Source organism: Canis lupus, chromosome 6, assembly GCF_003254725.2.
Source record: "Canis lupus dingo isolate Sandy chromosome 6, ASM325472v2, whole genome shotgun sequence".
NCBI classification, from domain to species: Eukaryota; Metazoa; Chordata; class Mammalia; order Carnivora; family Canidae; genus Canis; species Canis lupus.
In genome coordinates, this window is record NC_064248.1 from 60,717,501 (window position 1) to 60,740,138 (window position 22,638).

The 22,638-nt window shown below is 45.7% G+C and overlaps 1 protein-coding gene and 1 long non-coding RNA gene across 5 annotated transcripts in view; both read right to left on the minus strand.

Moving 5' to 3' along the window:
- Nucleotides 1-6,690, minus strand: part of LMO4 (LIM domain only 4) — a 16,955-nt gene extending 10,265 nt beyond the window's left edge. Inside the window, exons 1-2 of one of the 3 annotated variants that reach the window (XM_025417747.3) lie at nucleotides 6,554-6,690; nucleotides 3,452-3,690 (exon numbers count right to left, since the gene is read on the minus strand). In XM_025417747.3, coding sequence (XP_025273532.1) covers nucleotides 3,452-3,687 — 236 coding nt within the window. In that variant the 5' untranslated portion in view covers nucleotides 3,688-3,690; nucleotides 6,554-6,690. Of the gene's footprint in view, nucleotides 1-3,451; nucleotides 3,691-3,909; nucleotides 4,057-4,403; nucleotides 5,094-6,553 lie in introns of those variants that run through there. The other 2 variants (XM_025417749.3, XM_025417748.3) reach the window with 2 other exon arrangements.
- Nucleotides 6,691-9,027: 2,337 nt separating this feature from the next.
- LOC112640934 (uncharacterized) lies at nucleotides 9,028-21,967 on the minus strand. 2 transcript variants are annotated; one of them, XR_004816331.2, is made up of 5 exons: nucleotides 21,817-21,967; nucleotides 15,787-15,915; nucleotides 14,986-15,181; nucleotides 10,657-10,728; nucleotides 9,028-9,377 (listed from the first exon to the last, which is right to left on the minus strand). It is a non-coding gene; the product is annotated as an uncharacterized LOC112640934 (long non-coding RNA). The 2 variants fall into 2 exon arrangements; XR_007411534.1 differs by lacking the exon at nucleotides 10,657-10,728.
- Between the last annotated feature and the right edge of the window lie 671 nt (nucleotides 21,968-22,638).

The window sequence follows — 22,638 nt, forward strand, 5'->3', positions numbered from 1 at the left end:
CTGCATATAGCAGCTTGCTGTTGATTACCAGGGAAATGAACTCGCGGGCTGGCGGCGCCGCGCTTCCTAACGCCGTAGCCCCTCCAGCACCAGCCGCCACCAGCGCCCCCGCCCGGGACCCCCGCCCGCGGCCGCGCCGCGCTCACTGCGGCTGCGGGCGCCACGTGAAGGCCCGCCCGGGCGAGCGGAGCCCCGGGAAGAAAGAGCGAGGCTCGCCCCGCGCCCGCCCCGCGCCCGCCCCCTCGCGGGCCCGAGGCCGCCGGCCCGCGGGGCGCCTGGATCGCGCCCCCCGCCCCCCACCCCGGCCCGGCCCGGCCCGGCAGGGAGGGCCCGCCGGGGACCGCCACCCGGGCTTCCGGGGCGTTTCCTCGCCCTCCCCGGGCCTGGGGCCCCACCCGTCGGGCTCCGAACTTCCTCCTCTCGCTGCACTTTCCGCGCCAGACTTCGGGCCCCGAGACGGGGGGCGGAGGAGGAAGGGCTCGAGGAAGAAAAGAAAAGGGAGTTTCGAAAGCCGCTCGGAGGCAGCTGGGATGGAGCTGGGGGTAGCGGGGAGAGGGGACCGCGGCCCGGCTCGCAGACTTTTTGGGGCGGGGTGGGGGGTGGGGGGTGGGCAGGCGTTGGCCCCTTTAAGATCCACCCTCCCCCTTCCCCTCCACAATCCACCCCCCCCCACCCCCTCAGTCTTTCCCTCCCTCTCTTAGAGGCCAATTTTGTTAATTAAATGTTTTGTTTGCGACGCAGCTCTCATTCATTGCGGACACGTCATTCGGAGCAGATCTAAGCCAGAGACCAGATCTCATTAGATAAAGCCCATCAGAACTAAGAAAATGGAGGAGCCACTAATTAAAGCTTTTAATTGTGCGGGTTCGCTGCAGCAAGGCAGCCGCTTTATCTGAAATCTTGCAGGCAGAGGAGGCAGACGACCAGTTCTGCCCAGTGGACACTGGGTCACGCAGGGGGAAGGGACCAGGGAAGGGCAGTGCCCCCCCCCCATCCCATCCCATCCCAGCCCTGCTTCCCCGCAGCTTTTTTAGCCCGATCTTGGTAGTTTTCAAAAGATCACACCTCGAAGTCAGGGCAGTTTAAAGCCCCTTAATAAATCGCTCTGTGGTCCCAGGCGGGCGGAGGAGCCAAAGGATCCCCTTCACCTGGCGTCTGGCAAGCGGATTACTCCGCTCCTCAGTGGCCATCCTTGCCTTGCAGAATTCAAAGCTCCTCCAACAAGTGGGGGGGGGGGGGGGGCCAGGGGGAAAAGGAGCGCGCGCGCCTCGCCCCCCTCCCACCCCTCTGGCATCTCCAGGGGCAGAAAGGAGGGAACACTGAAGGAAGACCAGAGATTCCTCGGCCTGGGGAGGGGGGGGGGGCAGCAGAGTGGGAGGCCGTGGTCACTCTGGTACTGAGCTAGACCTCCTCTCTCCCGGGAGAGATCTAAGGTTCTCAGGATAGCATCTGGTTCAAGAGCGAGCCTGGCTCCGGTTTTCAAAATCAGAGGAGAAAAGAAAGTGAGACTACGGACCCAATTAATTAAGGCGCGGGGCTGGGCACACATCCTCCATTGCTCCATTAAGCCAGCTGAAAACACCAAATGGGCATTTATATTTGATCCCAAGAAGAGGGGCAAGGCGATTCCCAGAAAGCCACTTGCCTCAACTTGTCTTGAGGGAATGCAAGTGGACCCATCTTCTTTTTAATTAGTGGTAATCAGAGGCGAAGGCTTTGGAGAGGAGGTGAATCTGTACCATTCACCGCATCGGAGCAACACTGTCCATTTTTGCACTTTAAGCTACCCTGCCTTCTTACCAGTTTTGCTCTCTATTTAATTACAATACTGTCAAAGCTCATGGCATTGCTTGGAAGGAGGACCAGAAAGCATTACACCCAATGCTCCTGCTGAATTTCCAACATTTACTTCTAAAAGAACACTTAGTGAAATTAATGCTGCCATCTTAATTTAAAAATAAAAGCCCTCTCCCTTCCTATATTTCTTTTACTTGGCTGATTGAGGATGCCAGCGGAGTGGACATAGGTTGCATTATCGGAATAAGCAAATGTCATTTTACTCCATCGTTTCAGATTAATGGTATTACTGGGGTAAACATACACGTACTCAGCTCTGAACTGTACTGGGATCTTTTGCACTTTTAGATGCAGAATTGAGGGAATCACAATGGAGCTAAACTTTGTACGAAATATCTCCTCCATTGATTCACCCCCATTGAAGAGAGCAAGCAACATTTTCTGTTAATATCTATAAAGAAAACGGACAGAAATTTAGGACAGAAATTTAACCAGAATGCAATTCTTCGTAAAAGTGAGCGGTTCTCTAGTATCAGCGGTTCTCTAGTATCAATGGTGTGCGTGTGGGTTTTTTGTTGTTTTTTTTTTTTTTTTTAATTACTGGATGTTGAAACAGAACACCTCCTAGAAGCATTCATGTGCATCAGTCTATCAAACCATTTACTCAAATTAAATGTGTAATCCTTCAAATGCCTCCTTTCAAATTAATGAGTTTAAGTAGCTTGAGTTCACCTGAAAAGATCCTATAGGCACCTGACCTCCTGAATTCTTTCCATTAATTGCACTGAAACTTGTTGGAAAAGACTGCTTACACGGGCATATGAATGTTCCTATACATTGCTTTAAAATGCAAAATTAGTATAATTCTATAGCCTCTTTTCCTAAATCTCCTTTGGGGAATCAAGGGTAGTGATACAAACAACAACAACAACCATACCCCAAAATCTGAACATTCCTCGACTGAAAAACCTGCAAATTCTACATCGCATGCAAACCACACACTAACATTGAGCACTACCAGCCTCCAACTAACATATACAAAGAAAAACACGACCATTAAGGTTGTTTTGTTTCGTTGGGGGTGGGGGTGGGTGGGAGGGAGTTTACTATAAGAAGAATTACAAGTTTTTAGACTGATGGGCAATCAGCATTTTTCACAAGAAGCACAAAGAATGAGTCACAGTTTTCCACTCAAAAAAGTTTAAAAGTGCTTATGTAAATATAATTAGCCATCACCATAGGCAAATCATTTCTAACTATACTTATTTGTAAGTCAATCTTTTGTCTCTGAGTTTCTCCGTAGGTCCCTACCTTCCTTTAAGGTAGCAGCCTAACAGTTTTTAGCTGAGGGTCCAGCTGGGGAGGACCACTTAAAATTTTGGTCCGGGGAGTGCCCACCCCTTGCACACCTAATGGCCCAGTCCCACCAGATGAACAGAGCTGGTACTCAGGATGGCTTTTGCCGTTCATTTATTAAAACTGGAATGATTAACACATGCCTCCTGAACCCCTTAGGTCGGCCCAACTAGGCTTTTGAGGTGAAGGTTACAACGCATTCTCATAGGTACCCTGTTCCTCTCCTTAGAGCCCTCGGTAGCCTTTGGCCTTGCCATTGCTCTGCTCGCCCATCTCAAGGGGAGCAGCCAAGTCTTACCTAATGTAGTCATTTCTGCAAAGGATCATGCCGCTCTTGGTGTAACAGGACGTGCCGATGTCGCCCAGCTGCGCCTGGCAGCAGGAGCACTTGAGGCACCGGCTGTGCCAGTAGCTGTCCATGGCATAGAGCAGAAAGCGGTCCGCGATCTTGCCTCCGCAGCCTGCACACCGCTTCCAGGAGAGGGAGCCGGCCGTCACGGGGGGCGGCTGTGAGCTGCTGCCCGGATTCACCATGGTCTGCAGAGGGCGGGAAGGGGACAGGGAGAGGAAGGGGGGGAAAAAAACAGGGGCGATGCAAAAGTTAGTAGGAATCGCCGCGCGCGCGAGCGAAGCCGTGCCCCCCCCTTGTCCCCCCCCCCGCCCCGGAGCCGCTGGAAGGAAGCCGCAGGGCATCAGCGCGGAGGGCGAGGGGGAGAGGGACGGAGGGAGGGTAGCCGGCAGCAGCCGCCTGTTTACTTTTCTCAAGCTTTGTTCTGGGGCCACGAGCTCCTCTCAACTTTCCAGCGCTCGCCGCCGCTGACAATTCCAGCTCGGGGACTGTCAAAACTCCGCGAGCGAGGCTCGGCGGCGCGCTCCACCCCTCGCGGCGCCTCCCCCCGCCCCCGCCCCCGCCCCCGCCGCCCGCCTCCAGCAAATGAGGGTCAAACCCACCCACCGCCGCGCCCGGCCCCTCCCCGGCCCCCGCCGAGCCCCGAGCGCCAGCCGAGGGGAGCGGGGAGGCGGCCCCCGCCCGAGCCACGTTCCCTCCCGAGCTCTGCCCTGGGAAGTGCAGCTGCAGTTCACAAGTTGGAAGGAGTTCGGTTTTCTGGAAGGGAGGGAGGGAGGGACCGGCGGAGGGGAGAGGGAGAGGGAGAGGGAGAGCGAGGTGGTGGGAGGGGAGGCAGGGGACGCGAGGGAGGGGGTGCGGTGTGTAAAGTTGCGAAACTGGTTTTTCGTATTTTAAACAGCACCTTTCACATGCCATTGTGGTGACCGCCATCTCCCATTATTGTTCCAAATCTCATTTCATTTTGAAGATCAATGAGTGTTTTCTCTGGGTTTTCAGGACACAGGCAAGAATAATAGATCATTGAACTTTAGGATGCCTGTTAACTTCCTATACAAACACTCTCCACTTTGGTCTCACTAATCTGCCCTTGATCAGCAATTTAAATGCTAAAGCTTTGTTCCTCCAAAGGGGGGGAGTGTGTGTGGGGGGGGGGGGGCGACGTTACAGATAATATGCGAGAAGGCACTATTAAGGGATGCACAAGTTATATTCGAGCCAGTCCTGCTGTCACCAAAAACTGCTTTTAAAAAAATTCCCCACTCTTTCTAATGAATGTCACGAGAAGCAACTGGGGTATAATATAGGAATCAATTTATAAAGCTTAGCCTAAACCGATTAATTTGTTGCCTCCAATCCTGAGTCCAATAAAGTCCTAGTGTTCCTCCAGTCACTTATTCTATAAAAAGATCAAGTTATTTACTGCCAATTAAGCAGCCTGTTTTGTCTTTGTCCTCTGTAAGCCGAGAGTGGAGGCTCCCCCCGAGGCTCCCGGCTATCTGCTCAAGACATTCAGCTGATACCTCAGAAGGGAGAGGGCGAACTTTGCCTGTCCCCGGCCCAACTTGGCTGCTGCAAAAAAAAAAAAAAAAAAAAAAACAACCAGGGGAAGGGAACGAAACAAGGACTCGGGTTCCTTAAATAGGCCGATTTTAAACACATTTCCTCCGAAAGAGTCCCGGAACGTGTGTCCAGTGACCGCACAATAAACCAGAATAAGAACTGCACCAATTAAGCTGTAACAAAACCCTGAGACTTTGGAAACAGGACCACTCTAAAACCCATTAGCATTGCATTTATCCGAATGCATCATACCTTTATGTAAATTGATTTATCTGATGCATTTACTCGAGGAATTGCTTTTTGTTACAATTTCAGCCCTAACCCAAATGAATCTGCATTTCCTGCCCGAGGTCTTTAAACTGTTTCCCCCAACGTTTTAATCGCTCCGAATTCCTTTTTAAAAGGGGAGAGGGAGGGAGGAGATTCCAAGCTCTTCCCCGCCCCCATCTTTGGTGAGAGGTAAATATATATGTATATTTTTTTCGAAAAGGAAACATTACACTGAGAAAAGCATCCAGTAACCCCATTAGCTAAAGCTCTTAAGGACAAGCAATACCTTAATGCTGATTAAATCTAAAAGAGATGAATCAAGAGGACTGACCAGAAACTGACTCCCCTGATAACTAAGGACGGGCCCTCATCAAGTTTCATTTAGAGTTGGAAAAAAAAAAAAAAAAAAAAAGAAAGCTTTTAAGTTAAATAGGCTTATACTCTAGTAATTACATAGCCAAGCAATTTAGGTCCTGGGATAGTCAGTGAAATAGAAAGCAGAACTGGCAGCTAGAGGCAAAATCTGCCCCCCTTTAACAACGTCTCTGGTGTTTTTTAATGGAGACCAGGGGAGGGACAAACGTAGCGCTGGCAATTTGTAGTACAAAAATGGATGCTTAATTCATGTCTTGATTTTAATTAGGTGATTCACCGGATTTCTCCTGGATTGGAACAAAAGACTTATAAGCCAAGAGGAATTTTTGAAAAGAACCAGCAATACTGAATCCTGCTCACTTAGATCCTTTCTGCCACTGTTTCAAAAATAGTGTTTACTGGGGGGCTGGGGGGGGGGGTCGTGACTATTTCCCCCACACTACTTCTCATACTTAAACCCTCATTTAAGCACCTCCGGCCTTTCCCTTAGGAACTGAAAATACCCCCCCACCACCACACACACACACACACACACACACACACACGCACACACGCGCACACACCCCTCCCCACCCTCCCAGGTCCCCAGCAGCCCCGTCTCCAAGAAGAACCCTTTTGTAAGCAGGAACCGCTACAAAGCTGGCGGCCCGGGGCCGGCTGCCCTCCGTGCTAGCTCGCAGGCCGGCCTCGGTAGTTTCAGACTCGCGCATTATCCAAGCCGACGTATTGTTTACTTGCAATTTGGGACGGTCAAGGGAAGGAAGCCAAAGAAAACAGCCCTGGCCCACATCGGCCCCCTCCTCCCTCTGCCCCCCCTCGCCCGCGGCTCCCCAGCCGTCCCCTTACCTGCTTTTCCCCTATATTGCAATACTGCGAGAGGCGGCGGCGGCGAAAAGCGAGCGAAGCCGCTCGGCTTCCAAGGAAGGGGCGCCTTGGCTGGCGGAGCTGGAGGGAGGGGGGATGTTCTCGCAGAAGCAGGAAAGGGGAGGAGGGGGCTAAGGGCTGCTTTTTTTTTTTTTTTTTTTTTTTTTTAAACGCGTCGCCCTGAGGCTGGGTCGGGGGGCCCCGCCGTAAGCGGCAGGCGGCCGGGAGCTGGAGTGTCAGGCTGAGTCCTCCGCGTCGTCCTCCGCCTCCGCCTCCGGCTCCGGCTCCGCGCGAGCAGCTGCAGGAGCCCGCGGCCCGCGCGGCGCGGCTTCAGGCGCGGCGCAGCGGCAGCAACTGCTGCAATCGCTGCTGCAAGTTTGGCAATGTGGCTTCACTTTGTATATGCCCCCGCCCCCGCCCGCGCGCCTCCCGCTCCTCCTCCTCCTCCTCCTCCTCCGCCTTCCTCCCTCCCGCGCGCCCGCCCGCCCGCTCGCTCGCCCGCTCGCTCGCTCGGGGCCGGCGGCGGGCGCTCGGCCGCGCTTCCTGCCCCTCCAGCCGGGGAGCGGCCGCGGGCACCAGAGCCCCGGAGCGGCGGCGGCCGGCGCGGAGGCCGGGAGCCGGGGAGCTGCGGCCGGCCGGGCCCGGCGCGCTGGAGCCTGCGCCGCTGCCCGGGCTGCTGCTCCTGCTGCGGCGGCCGCCCGGCTCGGAGGAGGCGGCGGCGGCGGCGGCGCTGGCCTCTAGCCGGCTCGCTCGCTCCCTGCGCGGCGCTTACACATGTGTTACTGACAGAGCCGAATCCCAACTACTCCCCGGCTCTGCCGCCGACGTCAGCGACCCTCAGCCACTGGGCGGCCGGGTTGTTCAGGCGGAATAATAAAACCTGCCAATCCGGGGCAGGACAAAGGGAGGACTGGAACGAGACTCCGCGGGCGGGGGAGCGGGGGAGGCGGCGGGCGGAGACGGCCCGGCCGGGGGCAGGTGGGCGGCCGAGCCCCGGGGACCCTCGCGGGACCCCCGGCGGGACCCCAACCCCCTCCCGCGGGGGGCAGGATGGAGCGGCCGGGGGCGCCGCTCCTGCCCGCGCCGGCGATCGCGGGGACCCGCACCCGCGCGCCCCTCGGGGACCCCCCCCCCGCGCGCCCGCGCGAGCCCCGCAGGAAACTTCTCGTCTTGCTCAAAAATGGGTCCCCTCCTGTTGGGGAGGAAGAGTCTCCCCGAAACCTCCGGGCGGGGGGCTTCGCTCGCACGCAGAAGAGGTTTTGTTTTTCTGCCTTTAATTCGCGGGCGTTGGAGACGGATGAGCCCTTAGTGGGAAGTTGAGCGAGCGAGGAGGTGGGGACCGAGTCCGCAGGTCTTGCAGGACTTGGCCGCCCGGCCCCGGTCCCCCGCGTGGGCCCGAGCGCCGGCCGAGAGCCCCGTGGGCGTCTCGTAGGGGATCGTCCGAAGTCGGAGCTGAAGAGCTCACAGCCCGGACTTTGGGGGTCCAGGGGAACTTAAGGGAGGAGGGCTCGGCCTCCATCCACCCCTGCTGTGCAGGAGGAGAGGCCCGATTCCTCAAGCCCCCCGTCCCCCCCCCCCCCCCCCCCAGACAGCAACAAGGAATGGCAACATTCACCATCCCACAGCCTCTGGGGAGGAAGAAAGGTCACGTCTAGTATAAATTTAACTGTTGAGGAATGCTTTTAGGGTGCTGCTAGCCTGAGAGTCTTTTTCCAGGGCCCCGAGCTCAGCCTAGATGCTTGAGTACCTAGTCATTCAACTTTATCTGCTCTGCCAAATAGGTTTAATAAATCTCTGATCTGAGGCTAATATTAGGTCTGATTATTATTAGTAAGTTCCAGAGAGATTTTTCTGGTGGAAATTATCATGAAAGTGCAAAGCCCTTCTGCTAAGTATCATTAAGTTAAAACCAGCCTTGTGGGACGAGTTTTCATATTGTATTACATACAGTACTGCTGGATTGAGGTAAGGGACCTGCAGAAGAGTCTGGCTTAGACAATGTAGTTGTTAAACATCTATGGTTTTAGTGTCTGTTGGGGGGATTTCTGTCCTTCAAACCATCAAAATTAAGGCTGCAAAAGAAACAGTCATCATTGCCTGGAACATCAAGCAGAGGACATTTTAAACACCAATTAGAATAGTCATTTCTTTATATTCCTTGCACCTCAAAATTAAACGGCTTACTTTCATTGATTGGTGTTTAAAATTGCATTTTTATGATCAAGTCGCTTTGTGCACCTTATGAGAAACATTTACCGCCCCCCCCCCAAAAATGACTTAAAGTATAATAGTAATTAAAATGCCCAGTACGGAAAACAGCTGCAGATGGGTATGATGAAAAGAAGGCCACCTTAAAAAGATGTAATGTTCCTTGAAGGTTAGTAAAGAAAACTCAATTAAACCAAATGAGGGAAGGAACCCCGTAAACAAATAATGCACACATTTTAATTCCCTGGTTCAGTTTCAATTTGTTAATAATTTATAATAATCAAAACGAGATGACACAAGTTCTTAGTGGGCTACAATTAAGTCATGATTTGTCCTGTGCAAGTAAATTTCCTGCTGTGGCCCTTCATTTTCTCATCTACGAATGGAGGAATGGAGCCAAACGGTCTGTTACGTGTCCTTTTTCTCCAAAATGATTTTCTTAACCGGAACACACAATACATAGGTTTGTAATGAACCGCGGTACTTTGGGCCTTTTCTGAAGTATGGACAGTGAAATGAAATCTTTATTTTAAGATGAGATGCTAGAAATTGAGTCAGCCATCGGCTATCGCTGAGTGATTGATTATCCAAAGCATCCCTGTAGTTTTGGGGAAGGAAGGAAGAAGAAAAGCATGAATAGAACTTTGACTACAGATCTGTGGGCAAGAAGGGGCCTAGGAGGGGGTTTTAGGGTTTTGGCTCGAGTTGTGTGGAGAGTGAGGGCTTTACACGCGTCCCCGTAGATTGGAGTGGGTGGGAGTGTGTTACCAGAGGCCTTTATTTGCTGTCGTTGTGGTTATAGAAATACAAAAGCGATAATGGCTAACAGTCTCTCTTCTGAGGGCTGGGAAGTAAATACGTTCACTGTAATCAAGATTCAGGTGTACTTTAACCACAGCGCCACCTCTGGGTGGTCTTCGTTTCTGCACGCTCTGTGTTTGGCAGGGCTCTGTCCTCTGAGGCGCCAGACCTGTGGTCTGAAAGTGCCTGCTTAAGTGAGGTGGCCTTGTCAACCCTTTATTGCCACTGATGCTAAACCCACAGGGACTGGGTAAACACACACAAGTTCGCTATGGATAAGGGAATGCTGTACTCGGGCAAAACGGTGTGCAAAGTAATAAGCCTGGTACAGAGTAGAATTGCCTACATGCAAAATGATCACAGTCTATTGTGCCCAGTGGTTCAAGGAACCTCTGCTGCCATCATATATGCCTCATTTAGCCTCCTCACCTACAGTGAGAGATAAGAATACGGTGTTTTGGGAGGGGGGGGGGACGCCTGGGTGACTCAGTGGTTGAGTGGCTGTTTTTGGCTCAGGTCGGGATCCCCGGGGCCTGGGATCGAGTCCTGCATCCTGCTTCCAGCAGGGAGCCTGCTTCTCCCTCTGCCTATGTCTCTGCCTCTCTCTCTCTGTGTGTCTCTCATGAATAAATAAATCAAATCTTTTATTTAAAAAAAAATAATACAGTGTTTTGGAAAAGAAAGAGAAACTCAAAATGTTTCTTACTTGAATCCTAATTAAATATAGGAACCATACTGATCCTAGATCAAGCCCTCATTCCTCCGACTCACCCCAGCATGATTTGTCCATACCTTCCCTTCTTCTCATTTATGTCCGTAATCAAAGTCATCTTTCCCTCCTCCCAGTGACAGTTCTCTAAGAACCTCCCGTGGACACCCAAAAGTTCCACACACACCCATGTTCAGCCTTCCATGCCTAGGGGACAGCCAGACTATTTGATGCTGATGTGGCAACCTCCCTGACAAAGGGGCCCCAAGTGTTTCTCAAGAAAAAATATTTTAACCTTTTAAAGTCAGTGCAACACTGTTTTTGAAGGCAGCCTTCTTAGGAATAAATTTTTTAAAATTCTGCCTACCTTTATTGCCGCCATCACAGAGATCCCTTGAGATCAAAAGGTTCGGCCAATGTGAATCTGAAAAGGTTGATTCTAGGACAACAATTCCCAAAGGTAAAAGGTGTGGAAAGAAGAGGGAACGGTAGTTACTGACAGATGTAACGGGAAAATCCAAGGAGGAAGAATGGTAGTTGAGCTCCCTGCCAGTGTTTTATGATGGTGGTGGTGGTGGTGGCTCGGGGGTGGGGAGGCGCTGCACGGTAAGTAGAGGCAGAGACTTCTGTCGTCTTTAAGCATAAAGCTTTATGGAGAACTCAACTTATCTAAAAGACTATATTTCAAAGAACCGGAGCTTGGCCTTAAATACTGATAATAATACTTTAGATTTACTAACTGCCTTTTGTTTATATTTCTCAAAATTTCTTGTAAATATCTCACCAGATGTTTCATGTGATAAAGGAATTGGTAGTGGCCATATTAGAACATTTTCTTTCTCTTTCTTTCTTTCTTTCTTTCTTTCTTTCTTTCTTTCTTTTTCTTTATTTTTTCTTCTTTCTTCTTTCTTTCTTTTTTCTTTCTTTCTTTCTTTCTTTCTTTTTTCTTTCTTTCTTTCTTTCTTTCTTTCTTTCTTTCTTTCTTTCCTTCCTTTCTTTCTTTCTTCTTTCTTTCTTTCTTCTTTCTAAAGCAGTCCTAATATCTACATTTAGTAAATGTCCCACCAAATTATGTTAATCAGTATTTTGAAAGTTCTAGCCTAACCTCTTTCTTGGAAGGGTGATGTCAAAGCATATTGAAGAAGTTGATTTGATCACAATGAAATAATTAAAAGATCATGAGGAAAATGAAACGACATTGATATTGCTGTGATTAGAAATATAATTTAAGATGTAGATTTTGTTTTTAATTATTCTGCTTGATTAGGACATTTGAAACTCCTGGAGATGATGGGAAAGGTGAAAAAAGATGATGGGAAAGAAGAAAATAACATCTGTGATACATGATTTTGCCTGATGTAGCAAGGGCACTTTTCTTAGGGTGGCAAGAAATTACTCACTTTCTTCATATGTATTTATTAGGGTAGGAACAGGACCTTAAAAATCTCCCAAATCTGCCCCAGAACTATGGCAAATCTTGATATATGAAAATATTCCATAGTGTTGATATCACAGAAAAATTATTTGGCTTACACTACGTACTTTTAGGACTGAGTTCTGTCAACAGTATTCAAGCACAAACGTTCTGCATACATCACTGACGATAAATTATCAGACGGTATATGTGAGTATATTGTATGTTCAGTAGGGTCTTATGAATGGTCTAGCAGGTTGACAGGCTATGCTTATTAAGGTCGAATTAAATCTTATCACAGGTATATTTAATTTTGTAATAGTTACAAAAGAGGGCATGTAGATGACTGGGCCATTTGTATATATGTGAGGTAGTTATTAGTAAGAATATATATTAAAATTATAAATCCAGTAGAAAATAGCAATTTCATTCAACATTAATTACTGTTCCTCTCCAAGACGATGGAAATGAGCATTTATTGATAGAGAAACTAAAGTATTAAAATAGAATTCATTCCCCCTTATGTTCCCGCTAACTGTTCTTGGTACTTTTAACTCAGAAGTTTCAAGTGCCCCAAACCACCGCTTCTTTAGTGTCACTTTTAATTACAGTATTGATATACTTAAGCTTTTTCTCTATGTATATTTGTAATAAAATGTAATGTTTTAAAGTATAATTCTGGGCTGTGTTTGCTCACAAAAAAAAAAAAAAAAAGTTGATGAAAACATGATAATGTTTATTCATCTAATTGTAATGAATGACCCTGGTGGAATTAGGCGAGTTCAATCCATAGCTGTCCATAGACTTGAAAAACACATATTTCTACTCTACACAGTGCCATAAATTTTTTAGAATAAAAAGAACAACCAATATGGATTTTTTTAAATAATAAAATTGGATAACTCAATTGACTAAAATGTGTTCCCTCCATGCAGAGGTACACATTATAACGTCATCATTTATATTTCTCAACATAAATCAAATTTCATAATAAAATTGTTTTTGATGAATCACCACTTCTTTTCTGGATTCAAAACATTCTGACAGAGAAAGCAAATTTGTCGATTTCTCTGTATGATAAGAAATCACTGAAAATATATTTAAGACCTTTAGTCTAAGATGATCATTTTCAGAGGAAAGTTTCCTTGAAAAGGAAAATATTCAAATGAAGTCATTTTAAAATTTGGGAAAACATTTCAAGAATAAAATAGACTCTCTTCCCAGCATTTTTTTCAGAGCCATCTGTTGTGCTCTCTGACAATAAGGGCAAGAGAAGTCATTACAGAACAATACTCTGGAAACAATTTGCTTCAAAGAAAGAATGAAAACTTAAACAACACTACCTTTCTACATGTTTGTTCTAATTAGAGGGTTAAAGCATCCAAGCATTGTACCCAGATGCCTCTCTCTGTCCCGTTTTTATTGCTTTTCTCCACTGAGATAACATTTAACACTGCATTGAAATTCCTACTTACTGCTGTGTCCAGTAGTAAATCCTGGCACATTATTAGAATATCTGCCTGTTATCAGCTCAGTCAGGGAATGAATTATTGACTATAACTCATTGCTGGGAAGACTACGTATGACACTCCAGTGAAGTTTTGATAATTTCTAGAAGTCGTGGTAATTTATGGAAGGGGGTTTTGATTGATCTCTCACCACCTATTTTGCACCTATCAGTAAATAGGACACATATTGATGGCCTACTTGAACTACATTAACAATATAGGGAATTCACAATTTAAGCATTTCTCTTTTTTTCCAGTACAATTTCTATTAAGACGGTAACTCGGTTTCTATGAATTTTCTTATGCGAGGTTTACCCATGGGAGTGGGGGATCACAGATTCAGACTATTGGATGCATAGTATCACTATTCTAATAATTATTTAGATCTATTCCTCATTTGCAGTTGTACGCAGCCTCTGCCTTTTGGAAAGAAAGCCCTGAGACCACTGGAACCGATAAGGTTGGAACAAAACGGATACTGTGAGATTTTAAAGAATGTCTGCAAGTGTGAGGATATAGCTGATAGAATAAAGGAGAATTTTGAAAATTAACAGAGATTGAGCAAGTTACTTATTATTTGAAAAAATGCTCGTAATATATTTGATAGAAAACTTACAGATACCATTTAGTAGGATACAATGGTCACTTTAAAGTCCATTTGTCGAACATTAAGTAGTAATCACTAACAATCACAACTTTCTTTTAATTTAGGTTTGTTTTCCTCCTGTCTCATTTTTGCTGCATTCTCCAAATTCCAATTATTTCTCAGAACAAACTCTACTAGACAAATGGTTCCTTTATTTCTTTACTGAGCTTTCATCATTGTGATTTCATTATTGTTTTATTTACTACAACAATTGCTTCCTGGAAAAATAACCAGTATTTTCAAGTCCTCAATATATACCATACAATAGAGCAAAAAATATAAGTAATAATTCAAAGTTTAATGGTTATTTCCTAGATGACATTTAAAGCATGTCTAGATTTCTAGAAATTTCAACTTATACCCAAATAGTATTTAGTAATCTGATACAAAAATAATGGTGTCTCTCTTGCCAGTGCTATCAAGATTGGGGGTGGGTAATTTGACTGAATACTTGGCTTAAAGAAAATAATTCTTTCTTCATTTTATCTTAATTTAGTAGCTTCTAGCAGTCATCTAAACAATCTTAAAATTAAAAGATAATGTTAATGGGAGAGACTGTTGTCATAGGATAATGGTTTCCTGCTGCTAGATTAATGCAGTGGCAATAATACTGGAGCATTTATTGAAAATAAAGGGGAAGACAAAGCCAGGAGATTTATTTTTAAAGCAGGTGTCATGGATCCTATGACACTGTTGTGTTGTAATTACTTTGTTTCAATTTTGCCAAATTGCTGATGGAGATGATCCCTTTTCCTGATAGATGTGGGGTGGCAGCATGACATTGGCTGGTATCTCCATGACTGGAGAGTGCATCCTTCCTAACTGGAGGAACAGATTTGTCATGATTCTTCCAATCAGAAGGCACCTTCTAAAGCCTGTGCCACTTAAAGAAACAAACACCAAAATGCACAAATAAATGTGTCCTTTATCCCCCAAAAGGCAAGCATCTACCTAACACTGTTACCAATCAATCAATCAATCTACCAATCTAGAACATCCCCCCCCCCCCCCCCGCCCCCAAGTGACAGTCCCAAATACATCACTCTCCAGCAAGCCCCAGGAATGTCCTATAGGACAAAAGCTGTATGTCTGGGTTTTAGCCACTGTGCTCAACTGTCTGGGACTTACCTTCTTTGAATGTGTATGATAATTTTGGGCCAAGTAATAGACTTCTTCCAAGTGGAATCCTCCCAGGAATGCTGTGGTAGTTGGAACTGTAAGATGGCCTCTCAGATTCCCATCCCCTGGTGTGTACACCCTATATAATCCGTTCTTGAGTGTGAACGGACCTGACTTAATCAGTTGAGTCCTTTTGAAAGAAGGCCTAGAAGTCAGAGATGGGAAAAGTCAGGCAGATTCAAGGCTGCGGAAGATGTTCTCCCATTGGCCTGGAAGGAGCAAGCTGTCATATGTGGGAGCAAACACATGGCAAGAATGTGAGGGTAGCCTCTAGAGGCGGAGAGCAGCCCCCATGAAGAGGTGGCAAGGAGATAAAGACCTTAGACCTGGAGCTGCAAGGACGTTCATTCTGCCAACAACCAGTGAGCTCAGAAGGGGACCTTGAGCCTCAGAGGAGATGGCAGTCCCGGCTGACACCTTGCTTTCAGCCTGGCGAGATCCTGAATGGAGAACCCAGCTATGCCACACCGGAGCTTCTAGCCCGCAGACACTCTGAGACAATAAACGGGTATTGTTGAAAGCCATTTATAGACATTTGTTTTGCAGCAATAGAAAACTAATGACGATGCTGCGAGAAAAAGCCAAAGAAGATATTGTGTTGCCACCCTTTCCCTCTACCGTGAATTATTCTATTTGCTCCTTTTTATCCAATATCCCACCTCCACCCCTCACGGAGCCTAGAGCAGAAAGCTGGAATAGCCTCACTATGATTAGGGTGTTTATAAATTGTTGTATGTTGAACGGTGGTACCTGCTTTAAAGAAAAAGGAAGCAGGGATAAGGAGTAGCGGGGGCCCAGCTGGAATGAGGTCTGGTGGTGGGTTACATTTCCATGTCAGTGAGTTGGGGGAGGTCTCGATGAGAAGGTTCATGTCCAGACCTAGAGGAAGTAAAGAAGCCATGCATCAGACGGAGAGTTCCAAGTAGAGGCATCTGCAGTGCGAATGCCCTGAGAGACGTGCCATGTACAGTTTAGGAGTTGGAGGTAGACCAGGTGGCCTGGCTGTATGGTAGGAGATGACATGAGAGTTCAGACCGGGGTGGGGAGAGGGGACTTGGGCTTTCACCTGGGTTGAGAAGGGATGCTATTTGAGGGTTCTGGCAGAAAAGGGATTAACTCTGATTGACATTTTAGAAACCTCCCTCTGGCTTTGGTGTTGAGAGCAAAGCACACAGCAGGAAGGCCCAAGTGGTGAGACACCAGGCAGGAGGTTCCTGCAGTCCTCAAGCAAGGGGTGCTGGTGGCTCGAAGCACAGTGCTACCAGACGAGAGGTGAGAAGTGGCTGGATCTTAGGTATAATTTGAGTATCTGTGGCAGATAGTTCCATGGTTTCTATTTCAAATTTTCAGTTGATCAGTCCCTGTGCCTTTGACAGTTCTTTTGGGGTTTTCATGTGTCATGACAGCTGTTAGTTCCCTTCTGCTCCTGAGAAGTTGGGCAGGGCACCCCCCCCCCCCATACACACCACATTCCACCCACATGTGATTCCCCTTCCCACATGCTGGGTCTATGTCAGAAATAACCGCAATATTGTTTTTCATTTGGCTCTTTCCATTTGAACTCAAAAAGGAGAAATAACACATACTGAACTCCTCTGTGTGTGCCAGACCCCAGGCGAGGCTCTTTGCATATAGCAAATCATTTAATCATATTAACAGCCTGATACAATAGGTCTAATTGCCTCCATTTTAAAATTGAAGGAAAACAAATCATAAGAGTTAAGGGATCGGTCAGGATCAGTGTCAAAGCTGAGGTTCGAAACTTGGAATTCTGCAAAGCTTTACAGGTTGAAGAAACCGTCCATAGTCCACTCCCATCTGCTAACAAATCAGTGTATGGGTTTTGTTTAATAGATTTGGCAACTTTAGTTTCTAAATCCATGGTTCTTTCTCCACCGTCGATGATTTTGTCCCCCAGTGGACATTTGGCAATGTCCTTGAGACAATGTCACAACTGGGGGGCAGGGAGCACAGAAAATCGCTCCTGGCTTAAGTGAGTGGAAGCCAGGGATGCTACTAAACATCATACAAAGCATAGGAAAGTCCCCTAACAACAAAGAATTATTCTACCCAAAATGTCAGTAGTGCTGAGCTTGAAAAACCCTATTCTAAACCATGGGTAGATGATTGGACTGTCATAGTAGAAGTAACATCAGTTGTGTAATTTTTATGAATAAGCTTCTCATTAAGATGTTCTAAAAATGAGGAAGGTTCTAGTCAGAACAACTTCAGCGCGTTGTTTGGGGTAAAATTCACAGTGATCCAAAAAAAAAAAAAAAATTTCACAGTGATCCAAGGAAGCTTTTCTTGTATGTCCTATCGCACAATGCTCAATGCATATAAGTTTTCAAGCTTATATAAAAAAGAAAATGTTAGAAACCTGGAATAGAAAGTTTAGTGGCTCCAAAGTACAAAAGCTAAACTGCAAAAATTAAAATTAATAAGTGTCCAAGTAAATGTCTACAAAGGTAACTGATTAACTTGGCACTTGCAATATAATTCAATACCTACATGGACACACTCAAATTGTATTTATTGTGGGATGTTTTTGATGTGATTTTGCTGCATACACTAAGCTCTATAGAAGTCTGATCATAGCTCTGCAGTCATCATATGAGAGAATGACATCAGGAAACAGGACAAAACTATACCTGAATGAAGTAAGGTTCTGAATCATGCCAAGATCTGAAAACAAACACATTTCAGGCAGCAGAAATAGCAGACGCAAAGGCTCTGGAGTGGGAATAATCTTAGCATGGTGGATGTAAGCTGGTGTTGCTAGAATGGAATAACTGGGACAGAATATAGAATGGTAATGCTAGAAAGACAGAGTCATTAGGTTTTAATGTGAACACAATGGAAAGCTCTTAGAGAGTGCTAAGCTATGAAGTCCTAATCAGATTTATTTTATTTTTTAAAATTAAGTGGCCCTTCGGGAAGAATTGATATAAGGACTGTATGGCAAAAATTGCTACAAGCTTACCCCAGGATCCATTCCCTCCTAGAAATAGAACCCCAATTCAATCTGTGGTTATTGCCACTTGGAATAGACACTGCATTTCCCAAACTTCCTTTGCAGTTCCATGGAGCATGTTTGGAAGGAGCTGTGACCAATAAGTAATATATAAGGGGAAGTGTAAACAGGACTTCTAGGGAAGTACTTACAGAGAGCTGATTTAGGTGGAAAGGACTCATTATTTACCTGTTAGATCTCCTCCTTCCTTGGACCTCAACTATGGACCAAACGTCTAATATTTCACTGTGAGATGACTTTGAGGATGAAAATGGTGTCCCAGGATGAAGTCCTGAACTGAGATTACAGAATAGGAAGATAGAAGCCCTGGTAAAATGTGGGTCCCTGGTGACACTATGAAGCTGCCAAAACAATGCTGGAATAGTTACCACCAAACTGATGTGAGAGAGAAATGAACTCATCTTTAGAGCACTGTTAATTTTTTAAAACATAGAGTTGGAATCAATTCCAACTGACACAGGAGGCAAAAGTGCAAGTGAAAGAATAGCAAAGAAATTATTGCAGTGAAAGATGAAAAGTGGTGATAGTAGAAGTGATTAGAAGTGGAAGATTCCAGATATACTTTGGAGGTAGTGTAAAGAGCATACACCAGTTGAAAGACTGTGTCAGGGGCTAAGAGAGAAAATGCAATCAAGGATTATCTCTATTTTTTTGGCATGGGCTAGAATGGTAGTTATCCTTTCCTGAAGTGGAGAAGACTGGAAAAGAAGCAGGATTATGGAATATAAATCAAGATTCTATTTTGGACTAAAACATAGTAAAGTTGAGATCCCTATTTAACATCATGTGGTAAAGCTGAGAAATCAGATATAATCTTTTTAAGTATTTTATTTATTTATTTAGAGAGGGAGAGAAAGAGAGAGAGAATGAGTGGGGGGAGTGGCAGAGGGAGAAGCCAACTCCCTGCTTAACAGGAAGCCTACCAGGGGGCTCAATCCCGGGACTCTGAGATCATGACCTGAGCTGAAGGCAGATGCTTAACTGACTGAGCCACCCAGGTGCACCCAGTTAGATATAGATATATGTCTTAAGCTCAGGAAGAGGTCTGAGGAGCAGAAATTAATTAATAAATTCTCAATATATGGAAGATATTAAAGCCATGAATAAAACCATATAGAGTAAGTTTCAATAGAAAAAGTGCCAATGATTGAGCCCTAGGGTGCCCCAACTTTAGAGATAATGAGAAGGAAAAGCTCGTCTAGGATCTATAAAGAAGAAGGCAATAAAGCAGTATAAAAACCAGGGGCCATGTGAAGAAAATGTTCTAAAGGCAAAAACTCATCAAGTCTTTAAATGTTGCTAAGAGACTAAGATGATGACTGAAAATAGATCATTGATTTGGCAACGATGGTTTGATGGGGGAAGAGAAGTGCCCAGTGAACTTCATTTCCCTTTATGTCTCATTGGTTAAATGAGGTCATATGCTCAGCCCTAAACCAATAATGATTAAATCCCTGGGCTTCAATGGATTCCCTAGAATCAATGAATCTCTGCTTTTAAAAAACCAGGAATTCATAAGTAGAAAGCAGAGGTGGAGGTACCTGGTGTCTAACTCAATTAAGTGTCTGACTCTTGATTTTGGCTTAGGTCATGCTCTCAGGGTTGTGAGGTTGAGCCCTGCCTCGGGCTCCATGCTTGGTGTGGAGCCTGCTTAAGATTCTCGCTCTCCCTCCCTCTGCCCCCCACCCCCCACCCCCCTGTCGGAAAGAAAAGGAAAGAAAGGAGAAAGAAAGAAAGAAAGAAAGAAAGAAAGAAAGAAAGAAAGAAAGAAGGAAGGAAGGAAGGAAGGAAGGAAGGAAGGAAGGAAGGAAGGAAGGAAGGAAGGAAGGAAGGAAGAAAGAAAGAAAGAAAGAAAGAAAGAAAGAAAGAAAGAAAGAAAGAAAGGGATAAAGAGACGGAGGGAGGGAGGGAGGAAAGTGTGGGCAGGAAATGGCTACTGGTTGGGTAATAAAAGTATCTGCCATAATACTTTTTATTTTTACAAAAAATTCCAAACCTCATCACACATAGAGCTGGTACTACATTTGAATGGGTAGTAAAGTGATCTGGTGCTCTTTTTGCTGTTGCTATTGATCCTGTGCTGAAACCAATTGTCAGGCATTTGTATACTTTTAATTGTAAAATAACCACCCCAATCTTCGAAAAGTTAAATATGCCAGAGACTACTAAAACTAAATAAAGATGCTATGAAGTGAAAAAGAAATCAACTGCATGGATTTTTTTTTTTCCCTCCAAAATACTAGAGTCACCTGTTTGTCAACCTGGGAAGAGTTACAGAAAGTTTGGTCACACACATAAAAGCTAAAGTTACTACCAAACAAATTTTAAGGAAAATGTTAGAGATTTTTAAAAAGTGTGCCCAAAAGAATTCTTCACAGGAACCTTAAAGTCCCTCAGCTTCTGCTTCTCCATTCTCATATGAAAACCCTCTCACGTGCCTTTATAAAGTTCCTTTATACCCACCATTTGCTTCGACATGGATGGAACTGGAGGGTATTATGCTGAATGAAATAAGTCAATCGGAGAAGGACAAACATTATATGGTCTCATTCATTTGGGGAATATAAAAAATAGTGAAAGGGAATAAAGGGGAAAGGAGAAAAAAATGAGTGGGAAATATCAGAAAGGGAGACAGAACATGAGAGACTCCTAACTCTGGGAAACAAACTAGGGGTGGTAGAAAGGGAGGTGAGCAGGGGGTGGGGGTGACTGGGTGACGGGCACTGAGGGGGGCACTTGATGGGATGAGCACTGGGTGTTACTCTATATGTTGGCAAATTGAACACCAATAAAAATAAATTTATAAAAAAAAATAATAATTAAGTTCCTTAATCATTCCATTGTCATTTGCCTATAAGACCAGGGTGAATTGTGGGAACTAGCCCTCTTAATTCCTCTCATTCAGCGCCATATATGGCAACTGTGTTTGTGAAAGGAGTGCTTGGTGTTGGGAAGCAGGGAGTGCTGCCTTACTCACAGAAATTGTGATTCTGTGGGATTAAGCCTGGCTTCATCGTCATAATAATAATAATAATAAACTAGACATATAATACCTCGACCTTAGTAGTGCTACTTTGCCTGTCTTAAGAAAATCTGAGGACACCAAGAACTGCTGGAGAAAACCAATAAGGAAATAAAGACTGAGTGTCCACCATGTATGAGCCAAGCATGTCACAGAGTACATAGCACTGAGTAGCTCCTCAGTGAACTCAAGAACTCAAGAGACTGCAAAGCATAAGGAGTGTCTTGCCCCTGGGACACTTATAATCTAGTCTGAGAAGAAAGAGTTAACAGATAAGAAACATCTCAAGGCGAGGAGAGAATTTGGGTGTGCCATTTGTTTCGGCTGGAAAGCAGAGACAAAGGAGAGACTTCCCCATGGCAGTGGGTAAAGTGAAAATCGATCAAATTCCAAAGTGAGAAGAGATACCAGGGATCCTCTGGGCCCTCTCCCACACTCCACGGTGAAGTCAGTGAGGTTCACAGAAGTCTCAGATCCAGCAGACACCACCCAGCAAGTTAGTAGCAGAGCCTACCCTGGTGTCCAGGTTACCTTCCCCACTGCATCACCTGGCTGTCGACAACCCCTTGCAATGCCAGGACATGCTCCCCTGTATTGAAGAATAATTTGTCGGGAAAGCAAGTATGAAAGCCACACAGACCACGCCTCACACTCAACTTTGTCTTCTGGATTCATGCTTTCATTCACCCTTCACTTTTGACTGGAGGTCATTAAGAATGGTTACCTTGGAATAATAACCTCCTTAAGTGCGTGACAGGCGCTGTTGTTTACCCTGCCAATAAATCATTCACCGCCACCCCCTTTCTCCTCTCCCTACTGAAATTTTCCGTTTTGTTCAGGTATCCAGGTGCCAAGCACTTTACAGGAATCTGAGGCCCTCCACAGCCTTTGGAGATGAATTGTGATTGGTCCGAGCCTGAGATAATCCTTGCCAGTGATTGGATTGGCTGAAGAGTGGGCACGTAGCCTAGTTCTGGCCAATAAGACAGGAGGGGAGATTAGTGGGGGTTATTTCCAGGAAAGCTTTCCTTGCTCTTTAAAGAGTTGTGGAAGAAATAGCTGCATCTCTTTTGCCTTTAGATATCATCTTGTGGGGATGAGAAGCCTACACTTGCCTCAGCTGTCTAGGGACCATGAAGGGAGTCACATACACTGAGGCAATGGGAGTGAAGAGGTATCAAGAAGCTGTATTTTGAATGATGGTGGGTGCTTGCATTGATCAAACCGGTGACTTCTGATCTCTAACTTCTAGTTATGTGATAAAAAAAAAAAAATACCCCTGTTGTTCTAGCCATCTTTAACTGGGCTTTCTGATCGTTGAGATCAAAAGCACCCTAATTATCATAGGATATCATATAGAGTAAGAACCCATCTTCAGAATATCCAATAATCCTGAAGAGGTTTCTTTTGTTTTCTAAAAACAACAACAAAGAGGGCTGTCTTTAGAATGATGTTTCCACAACTAAGCCTTTGCAGTTGCAGGGTCTCCCCAGTGGCATGATTCCAATATCCACCAACTCCTAACACGCTTATTTCCAAAATGTCT